The sequence below is a fragment of the Marmota marmota genome, unplaced genomic scaffold (genome assembly GCF_001458135.2).
Source record: "Marmota marmota marmota unplaced genomic scaffold, marMar, whole genome shotgun sequence".
NCBI classification, from domain to species: Eukaryota; Metazoa; Chordata; class Mammalia; order Rodentia; family Sciuridae; genus Marmota; species Marmota marmota.
In genome coordinates, this window is record NW_026000005.1 from 47,391,421 (window position 1) to 47,402,769 (window position 11,349).

Sequence of the window (11,349 nt, forward strand, 5' to 3'; positions counted from 1 at the left end):
CTTTAGTCTAAGACACCTGGCTCGCCTTGGATGAGCTGTGGTTTGGGCCAATTCCCGAGGCTGTGGACATCCGAGGCCTGGAAACCTCCAGAGGGCCTGTCAGCTCTCAGCCCCCTCCCAGAGCTCCAGTGGCATTGGCTTTAATCCTGGTCAGTTCCGGGGGACCATGGGGGCCCTGCTGTGGTCCCGTGGGTGGCCACTGTCCCTGGAGTAGGGGACACGCCAGCCCTCAGGCCTCACTTCCCGGCCTCCTGCTGAGTCATTTCACCACTGGTCTCTGCCTGGGCTGGGAACACTGGAGCCACACTGTGCGCAGTGAGAGGAGCCCCGGCTGTGGCCCCATCTTGGTCTGCCACGTGGGGCTGGGTCACTTGAGCAAGTCGTCGTCGTTCTTCTTGTACCTGGGATTGAACCCAGGGGTACTTCACCATGGAGACCCGTCCCCAGGCCCTTTAGTTTTTATTTTGAGACAGGGTCTCACTAAGTTGCCCTGGCTGTCCTTGAACTTGTGATCTTCCTGCCTCATCCTCCCAGTTTCTGGGATTACCAGGTGGGTGCCACCGTGCGGGCCAAGGTCTTTTATGTTTGAGCCTCAGTGACAAGAACTGATTTTCCTTCTGTGTCATTGGCCAGCCAGGAAGTGAAGCCTCACCAGAAACTGCATTCCCGTCACCCCCGTGGTGGATTTCCCGCCTCCAGCACTACAGGAAAATAAACTTCTATTGTTTATGACGCCCAATCTGTGGTGTTTTGTTAGAGCAGCCTAAGCAGATGAAAACGGGGGTCCCTGGCTGCCCTAGCGGAGCTGGGTGAGCCACCTGCCCAGTCACGGTTGATGGAATCATGACGGACCTCTGGCCACCCTAGTCCAGTCAAATTCTCTCTCCTCTCCTAGACTTTTGCTTCAAGATGACTCTGCCGGTGGCTGCTCCCACTCAAAGTAGGGTGGCCACGGCCTGCCACGTGGACCAAACAGGCCAGATGGAGAGGGAATGTTGTCCCTGGTCAGAGTTGTGCTGCTCTCAGTCTCAGGCCTCCTCCGGGCCGGTACCTGTTGCCCCTGGATTCCTGAGACATCCTCATGTAACAAATACCTCTTTTTGCTTAAGCCGACAAGTTTATTTCTGTGAGTTTCAATCTCAGAGCTCTAACTAATATAGGGGTAGCATTTGTGTCACCTGTCAGAGCTGCAAGGGTGATCAGTCCCCACATCTACCAGAGGCATCAGGCTGTGGCTGGGGGGCCTCGGGCTTTGTGAGCTCTCTCTGGCTCTTTGTTCTGCAGCTCCCCACTCCGCTTCCTCCTAGTCACAGTCAGGACGTTTTCCAATTCTTGTACACCATGCCAGTCTTTGTGGACTATAAATAGGAAGACAAACGAGGCTGGGCGGTTGGAGAGATTGTCATTCAGGGGCAGTGAGTGATGGTGATAAAGTCGAATGGGAATGTCTGGCGTGCTTCATGGAAGGCTGACATTTTCAGGTTGAACTGGATTTTTTTTTTTTTTCTTATTTGGGGTCAGGAGACCCTGGAGTATGATGGGCCACTGTTGGTAATCTGCTGAGATGGCAGAGCCAGGGCCCACGAGCTGGATCCGCCCCAGACCTGAGGCTCAGAGGAAATAGCTTTAGGGAAAAGAGCCGTGAGGAATTCTTTAATGTTTCCAGTTCACAGAGCCCTCCAGAGAACACAAATTCTGTTGCCTGTTCTTCAGATGTGAGAAAACTGAGTCTTGGGGACAGAAGGAAACCCTGAGGTCACTTGGATCGGTGCTGAGCTCAGGGTGCTGCTCCCTCTTTTCTGAGCTGCTTCATGGGGCCAATAAGAATAGCTGATATGGAGAGCTATCTGCTTGTGGAGCTACAGGGGAGAGGGTTCTGTAAACAAAATGATTTAGGTCATAATTTTAGTCAAATTTCTGATGCTATAACAGAATACCTGAAGCTAGTAATCTAGAAAGAAAAAAGGCTTATTTTGACCTACAGATCTAGAAGTCCAGGAGCATAGTGCTGGCATCTGCCAACTTCGGGTGCCACTGAAATTCATGATGAAAATCACAAGGTCAGGCCATGAGTGGACAAGAAATGGCATGGTGAGAGAGAAAGTAAGAGAGCAGAGGAAGCCAAACCCACTCTATTCCCGCCTAGTCCCAGCAGAAAGGCCTTCATCCCGCTTGATGACCTAATCACCTCTTAAAGGCCCACTGCCTCTCAACACTGTTCTAGTGGGTGTTAGTGGGGACAGACTGGGCTGCAGGGTACAGAAGGGCCGGCATTTTACTCCTGCCCACAGCTCACGTTGGCAAACACTGAAGTCTTTTTTGCTTCAATCTCTTCCCGGAGAGAACTTGGTCATTGCTGTCCCCGCCCTTTTGGCCTTGATCCTATTCCTGGGGGCCTGGCCTCCTTGAACAGGCTGGTTTTCTTTGGGCCATGTTCTGGCCCGATCCTCTGCAGCAGACTGAGTCTTTGCCATCCTCTAGTGAGAGGGTTAGAAGCTGCAGGTGGATGGACGTGGGCTTTCCGTCCATCCAGGCTCGTGCTCCTGCCTCAGCCAAGCTCCAAGTCCCTGGGCATCGGTTAGTACTGGGGGAGGTCCACAGTGGACTGAGGGCCCTGGAATGAGGAACCTGGGAAGGTGGGTTTTATTTTCAGAGAGGGTCTCAGTATGTTGCCCAGACTGAAATCTTCCCGCCTCAGCCTCCCGAGTGGCCGGGGTGACAGGTGTGTGTCACTGCACCCAGATCAGAGGTTTGTGAGTGAGGCGTTTGGGGCTGTGAGGGAGGGGGAGAACCACTCCGTGGAGCTCACCTCCCCCTAGAGCAAGAGCCTTGGGGTAGAGCCAAGTCGGGCTTTGGAAAACCTGTCCCACTTATTGGACGTGTCACTGCTTCAGTGATGTCCTTTAACACAGGAAAAAGGTGTGACAAAAGACCTGGGAACCTGAGATTCCCTTGTAGACACATATATTTTAGGTCTCATCTGAAAACCTGGAGAAATCCTCTTTTGATGATATGGAGTCTATCAGTTTATACCCAAATGGAAAGTAAATAATAGACATTGCATGGTACTTGTTTGTCAGGTAGATTTATAAAAATTATTTAAAAAGAATATAAAGCTAGGCATGGTGGTGCACACCTGTAATCCCAGTGGCTCAGGAGGCTGAGGCAGGAGGACTGAAAGTTCAAAGCCAGCCTCAGCAACTTAGTGAGGCTTTTAGCAACTTAGCAAGACTCTGTATCTAAATAAAATATATGGAAAAAAAGGGGGGATGGGGATGTGGCTAAGTGGTTAAGCGCCTCTGCGTTCAATCTACAAAATTGCCTCAGGAGAGAATAGGAAAGTGGGGGGGCCTGCCATTTATGTTTGGTCAGTTTATTTATTTAATAAATTATTTTGTTGAGGCCTTAGGACAAGTTGCATTCAAAGATTAATTCTTTCAGGTCACGTTTTGAATCTGGAGGAAGTAGATGGATTATTCAATAAATGATGTGGGGATTACTAAGTAACCATTTGGAAGAAAATAAAGTTAATAATTACCCTCACAGGATAGATGGAAGAAATTTCAGAGATTAATTATTTACACTTTTTTTTTTAAGAAGCCATAAAAGTAGTGGACAGAAATATAGGTGATTATTCATGTAACCTTGGTGGCAAGAAAGGTTTTTCTGAACATAACTCTGGTGAGAGAAAGGAAAAGATTTGAAAGAGTTTATTTAAAACTTCTGAAAGTCAAAACTCACTGTACGCACAGTTAAATGGCAAGTGACAGAGCTAAAGTTTTTGAAACATAGCAGGTCTTGTGAAGATCTCTTAGCCAACAGAAAGATAAGCAATCTGATGGAAATGTAGAATACACGCTGGGCATGGTGGCACATGCCTGTGATCCCAGCAACTCAGGAGGCTGAGGCAGGAGGATCACAAGTTCGAGGCCAGCCTCAGCAATTTAGTGAGGCCCTAAGCAACTTAGTGAGACCCTGTCTCAAAATAAAAAATAACATAAAAAGGGCTGGGGATGTGGTTCACTGGTTAAGCATGCCTGAGTTCAATCCCCAGTACCAAAAAAAAAAAAAAAAATTTAAAAAAAGAAAAAAGAAAAGAAAAAGTGGAACACACAAGTAAAACAGAAGTAGTTAACAGGCTGGGGTTGTGGCTCGGTGGTAGAGCGCTCGCCTAGCATGTGCGAGGCCCTGGGTTTGATCCTCAGCACCACATATAAACAAAGGTATTGTGTGCAACTACAGCTAAAAAAAAACATTAAAGAAAATACTTTAAAAAAGGTAGTTAAGATATATCAAAAATATTATTTTGTTTCAAAATAATATATATAGATCTATTTGATTTTCCTTTTGTAGCTATAAGCTAGGATGTTGCCGATTGCATCGGTAATGCTAAAACTATATTGTGAGTTTCTGAGGGATAAATTCCCAACCATGGCATTGGTGGTTGGGCAAATGAACAGCATTTTATTTGATTATTTTTTGTGTGTAATTTTGTGTTGGGGATGGAACCCAGATCCTTGTTCATGCTGAGCATGTGCTCTACCCCTGGGCTGTGCTCCAGCCCCCAGCATTTTATTTTTGGCATATATTTTTGGGTGCTGGCCATGGAGCCCCAGCCCTAGCCCATGCTGGGCACGCCCTCTACCCCTGAGCTTCACCCCCGCGCCCTGTCTTTTCTTTGGCCATCTGATAAGGAACAAGCCAATTCATCACACACCACATAAACGCCCTTTTCCAGTGCTTGGCAAGAATGGCCTTGGCTGGGGCCCGAGGGATTCTCTGGGTCTCTCAGGGAGGCCGAGGTACAGCAGGCTCCTGTCCCTCTGTCTCCCTCCTGCAGTTCCTGCTCATTTTCCACAAGGCCGCGGCGGGAGAGCTGCAGGAAGACAGCGGGCTGCTGGCGCTGGCCAAGCTCTCCGAGATCGACGTCGCCCTGGAGGGCGTCAGGGGTGCCAAGGACTTCTTTGAAGCCAAGGTACGTTCCTGTTCTTCTCCGCGGAGCCAGTGCTCCCTCCTTTACCCCTGTCTCAGGGACAGGCGCTCCCTTGTCCAGTGCCTCGCTCAGGGAAATAACAGCGTGTCCTTGTGCCATTGAAAAGTCAACACAAAACAGAAAACAACCAAAGAGTAAATACGCTGGGTCCTGGTCAGGTTCAACAGACCCGCTGGTGCAGCGCTCCCGGTCAGCGCTCCATAGACACCTGGCAAAGATCTCCACCCAGCCCTGGATGAGTTGGTGCTAAACACATGGGTGGTGGGGTGCGGGCGGGCACAGGGTGGCTTGTCTTGAACGGGTTTTTGCGCGTCCCAGTGGTCCGGACTTGGGGAGGAATGTCCAGGGCTTCCTTCCATTCACAAGTTCACGCAGTCCCTGGGCATTGATGTGCCTCTCCACGCGAGGCTGGCCTCTGCCCTCTTACCTTCATCTCTGCAGAGCACTCCTGCAGAAACAGACGGGAGAGTCCTGCACATCCCGAGCTGAGCAGACCTGGGGTGTGGGGGGAAGGACGCAGCTCCGCAGCCGTGCTGCCCAGGTGCAGATCCTGCCTCTTCTACTGGTTGCCTCTCTGTGCCTCAGTTTCTTTATCTGTACAATGGGTCTGAGGCTGACGAGAGCATTCCTGAGGATTAGATGAGCTCACTTATGAAGTGCTGGGCAAGTGGGCTCACTGAGAACTCCCTGGGTGATCTGAGCTGTGGGGAATCCCTGTCACTCCAGGCAGGAAATAGCTTCTGGGATCTTATCTAGGGACAAAGTGTCCTTGGTCACATATCCTAGTCTGCGTAGACCCTTTAGCAGGAGTCTGTTCTCATTGTTGTTGTTGTTGTTATTATTATTATTATATTATTCAGCGCTGAGAGATGGAACCCAAGGCTTTGCACATGCAAGGCAAATGTTCTATCACTGAGCTACATCCCCATCTCTGTTTAAATTTTATTTTTGAGAAATAGTCTCGCTAAGTTGCCCAGGCTGAGCTCAAACTTGTGATCCTTCTGTCTCAGCCTCCCAATTTGCTAGGTGAAGTCGTATGTCACTGCTCCCCATATATTTTCCCTTCCCATGTCACTGCTTAGAGATGGATTCTGTCGTCTTTCTGCCACCCCACAAGCTGAATTGCTAGTGCTTTCACGGGACAGGCCAACCGCTCGATGTGCCTTGAAGACCAGAATCGTGTGTCCAGTCCTAAGTGGATTGACCCTTCCTTCCTGCCTTCCCTTTGATTCACTGGCCCATCCCCAGCAAAGCCAGGCACTGCTTTAAGCTCTGAGATACAGCCCCTTCATGAGGACAAAGAGTTTGTCCTCCCCAGGGGGCACGCACAGGCCAGTGAGGGAAGCAGACTCCCCCTGACGGAGCGAGTGGAGAGGAGGGAGGGGAGCGAGTGGAGAGGAGGGAGGGGAGCGAGTGGAGAGGAGGGAGGGTCCGTTCTGCTGGCTTGGGTCCTTCGTAATGGAGGCCCACGTGCAGAGCTCTTCTGACACCTTGGGAACAGTCCTGGGGTTGAGACACCAGGATGGTGCATATGGTGCATGTGCTCAGTGCTGTAGGTAAAGTGAGCGTGAGTCCCTGGGAGCCTCTTAAGGGGCACTCAGGACCTGTTACAACCCGGCTCCCACCCCTGCTCCAGCCCCTTCCACCCGCTTCAAGTGCTGCCAGGCCCTTTTCACGCCTGGACCTCACTGTCCCTCTGTCTGGAGCCCCACCTCAACATCTCTGCCTAGCAAACTCTGCTCCTTCCAGAACTGCCCTCAGGGTTGGCCCCTCAGGCTGCTCTTCCTGACTCTCCAGGGCAGGCAAGTCCACCCCGCCCTGTGTGCCTCTAGTGCACATGGAGCTGTTCGGGCTGCTAATGGTCAGCCGCAGTGAGGACCAACTGATCTTTCTGTAGAGCAGCTTGGGACTCGCTGTTAACATTCTACCTCTGGGTTTTATCTGTGAGCATTCATGCAAATGCACATAGAATGTCTGGACAAGAATTTCTGTTTGGCATTGTGGATGACAGAGGAAAATTGGAAACAACCAAAATTTCTGTTATCAGAGAAAGAGTCCATTGTGGTGCTGCCACGTGCTTGCACCGTCAGGAAAGAATGAGATGTGACAGCGTCTCTATGTGGACAGATGTCCAAAATAAATTAAGCAAAGCAATGTATGCCATCCATGATTTTGTGAAATATTAAATACAACCTGGAAAATTACATGCAAAACTATTAGTCATGGTTATGTCAGAGGGACTTTTTTTATATTTCTGTAATGTTTTATAATGAGTGCATATTATTTTTATAAGCAGGAGAAAAGATGAAAAGCATAACAATAAATTTTTTCCACTCTTTATGCTTCTATGTCTGCCTCCTCAGCCAGACTCAAAGGCAGCGTGGGCGTGTTATCTTTGTAATTACAGTGCCTGGTGCGTAATAGCTCTCAATAAACGTTGGCTTGAATGACGAATGGAGGGCATCACGGCTTGAATTTGGGAGAGGCCATTTAGGAGCTGACACCGGTGACAGATGTTCTGAGATGAATGGGGATTCACCTTGTAATCAAGGAAGGGAAGGCATTCTGGTGGTGGGAACAGCAAATGTGAGGGTTCCAAGGCACGGAGGCAGGGAGTGTCATGGAGAGGTGTCCCAGAGTGGTGAGGACATGGGATGCGTGAGGGAGCAGGGCTGGCGATGTGTCTGGAGTGGAAGCCGAGATGAAAGAACTGGGCCAGCACTTGCCACCCTTTGGCCGACAGTGGCACATGTGGTAGATGACTGAGGCTGGTGACTCTTGGGCACAAGGGACACACTTGGGGAGCTCTGACCTGCCCCAGGCTGAGGGACACCTGCTGGGAAGGTCTTTCCCCAGCCTCTGAGCATCAGGACCACCTCTGGACGAGTTTCCCAGGCCCAGGAAATGTGTCATTGATCAGCTGTGCAGGCTGGTCCCAGGCACCGCCTGGAGTGGACTGCACAGCTGCAGGCGCCGGAGACCCCGGGGTGTTTAAGCAGGTCCTTGATGCTCCCAGGGGTGGCAGTACAAGGGTGGACTTGCCTGGGAAGAGATTCCACAGATGTCTGGAGAAGAATGTAGGTCCGAGGAGGGCCGTGGCCTGGGGCAGGGAGGGGTAACCTGAACCCAGAACTCTAGAACTCTGTGTGTTCATGTCCACCCAGTGGGGGCTGAGATGTTGTGGGCCGTGGTGTGAGAGCTGCGGGGAAAGGGACTGAGATTTTAATTCAAGATTGCCTCCCGCCACGGGAGTGTTTGAGGAGAGAAAGTTATAAAATGAGTTTTGGTGTCAGGTCTGAAGTGACTTCAGGCATGCCTCTATTTGATGGGTGTCACATTGGTGCAAATGGCTTTTGATCACATCTTGTTAGACAGAAACTGAATAGAAGGCTACAAGTAAGTCTTTTTTCCCTGGGAACCATGTGCCCACTTGTAAGTATGCTACTAGGAGGATGGGGGTACTGGACATCAGGGTTGTGCAGTAATTCTCCCATATGTGTCCCTTCCTGACCCCACCATTGGCAAGGGCTAGAATGTCATTGCCCCGTGGGTCCCTCCTGGAGTCAGGAGCAGCGGGGTCACTCTCCACATGCAGGCGAGTTTCTCACAGGAAGAAAGAAGGGAAGAAATGGATACTTCGTATGCATCCAGTGTCACAGACTGCAGGAACCATCTCTTCACAAGTAAAAAGGTGAAACCAAGCATTCAAGGAGATTGACCAACGGTCAGTCATGATGGACGGGACTGTGGGGGAGGCTCGAATTTCCCCACAGAGAAGAATGAGTGAGTAATCAGAGGTCCAAGGAAACCCTAAAGAAATACTGATTTGGGGGAAGCGAGCTATGTTCAGATTAGTGCTGGGGAGTGGCTCAGGGGTAGAGTGCTTGCCTAGGTTTCATTCCCAGTGCTGAAAAAACAAACAGGAAACAACAAAGAAACACAGATTAAATCAGATGAGGCCCGAACAGAGGTCTTGGGCCCCGCAAATGGGTCAGAAAAGATTTTTGAGGGCCCAGGTTCACACGAGGTCCAGATCACAGTAGGATGAAGAGTGAACGGGAACTGGAGGGAGAGCCCTGCTAGTTGGGCATCTTGTCAAGGAAAGGTCTGGACCCAGGTGGGGAGAGTAGCTTGGGTTCAGGGAAGAACTTTTTGGTTTATTTCATAGCCTGGGGAAGATGTCAGAATGTTCAGGTTAAAGAGAAACAGTTGGGAAGACAAAGACACAGAAGACAAGAACAAAATGGGGTAGCCAGGCATGGTGGTTCATGCCTGTCATCCTGGCACTTGGGAGGCTGAGGCAGGAGGATCTCAAGTTCAAGGCCGCCTCAGCAATTTAGCGAGGCCCTGTCTCAAAATAAAACATAAAAAGGGCTGGAGACGTGGCTCAGTGGTTAAGCACCCCTGGGTTCAATCCCTGGTACCAAAATAGAAAGAAGGAAAAAAGGGGGGGGGGTTGCTGGATAACACAAGGACTTAGGGGGTATAGGATCCAGAGAACCGGTGGACTTTTATAGTGGACAGAAGAAATACCTCAAGTGAAGAGATGGCAAGAATTTCCCTCCTCTAACCTGGCCAGGAAGGGTGGGGAGGTTGGGTGACTAACAAGCACAGGGGAGTTGGTGCTGGGTCACACCCTCTGCCAAGTGCTTGAGATTCGTGTTTTGTCTAATGCTGAACAAAGACTTTAGAGGTACGTGTTTGGTCCCATTTTGCAGAGGGAGCTGAAGCTTAGTGGTTTGTCAGTAAATGCCTAGTAGCTGACTCTCCGCACACAATATGCACTTACACATGCGTGTAAGTGTATTATTAATTTTATAAACAATATACAGCACAAAATTCACAAACAATGGATACACACTGCTTTTATTGTCAATTGGGCACAGCCTATTAATTCTCAGAGAATGCAGTCCTTGATTTTTGCTGGACTCTTGTATTTATAGCTATTTTGTGGTTGCAATGCACAAGAGAATATAGTTCCAATATGAATGTTGGTTGATATTTTAAGTAAATTTGTAAGAAAACAAATAAAAGGATATATTTTGAAGCTTCATTCCTTAATGAATGGAATATTAGAAGAATATTCTCTCAAATTTTCAGAGCTGTTTGTCATGTAAAGGCAACAGACTCCACAAACTTCCAAGTTTCATGGGCACTTTAAACGTGATTTTCCATTGCTTTAAAACAAGATTGTATAGACAGTCAACGAAACAATAAACCAAGCCCAAAGATGTAGCTTCAGTGGCTCTCTATGATGTCGACAGTCACACCGCAGTTGCTTTCAAGGGAGATTCACGGTAACAATGATACATCACCATCAGTATTTCCATCCTATGGATACCAGGCTAGGGATGTAGCTCAGCGGTGGAGGGCTTGCCTAGCAGGTGCGAGGCTGTGGGTTTGATCCCCAGCACTGAAACAAAAACAAAACAAAACAACATCACAGAGGTATAGAAGAAATAGGTAACCAAAGGCATAGATAATAGTAAAATGTAAAAATGTAAGCAGGACATGGCAACTTTTTTGGGCTCAATTCTCAATTATATATATATAAAACTTTTGCTTTTAGTATGATTATAGTCTCAAATAATTTAATTTTTTATAATAGCTGTATTTAATACCCAACTCACAAAATTTACGAGAATTGAAACACCATTGGTGTTTGAGCAGGTACAGCCAGCTCCAGAGTGGGCCCCTGGACTCAGGGACATAACGGGAACAGCCCAGGGTCTGGCCTTCCCGTCCTTCCTAAGCACAGGGGGAGGCGAAAGGAGAATAAAGAGAGTGGGAAAGGGGGTGACTGCTAAGGGGAAAGAGATGAGGGAGGAGGGCTGAGGAAGGAGGGCTGAGCCCTACTGATGACCCAGCCTGAATAGGAAAGCTGGTGTCCCAGTGGGCCCAGGCACTACCTTTGTGAGGCCTCTTAAAAAAAAAAAAAGCTGGGCACATTGGTGCACACCTGTACACACCAGTAATCCCAACAGCAGGTGGGGGAATCACAAGTTTGAGGCCAGCCTGTGCAACTTAGTGAGATCTTGTATCAAAATAAAAAGGGCTGGGGATGTAGCTCAGTGATAGAGCACCCCCAGTTCCATCCCCAGTACTGCCAATAAATAAATGAATAAAATTATGTATCTTACATATTTCTGTGGTCAAGACACCTTAAAGTTAAAGACACACAAAAGGCGGGGAGAAAGTAACTAAAAATATAACAAGAGTTAATACCTAACAGAGAACTGCACATGGAAAAAAAAAAAAAAAAACCCAGCTGGAAAATGGGTAAAGTATACAAGTAGTCAATTCACCAAAGAGGAAATAAAAGGTGCCAGGTTTTTTTTTTTTTTTTTTTTTTCCTA

General features: G+C 48.7%; 1 protein-coding gene across 1 annotated transcript in view; it reads left to right on the forward strand.

Annotated features, from left to right (window-relative positions):
* The window catches only part of Efhd1 (EF-hand domain family member D1), a 39,782-nt gene that overhangs the window by 24,796 nt on the left and 3,637 nt on the right, over positions 1-11,349 (forward strand). The window contains 1 exon segment of the mRNA XM_015481563.2: positions 4,841-4,975. Within this exon segment, the coding sequence (XP_015337049.1) occupies positions 4,841-4,975 (135 nt within the window).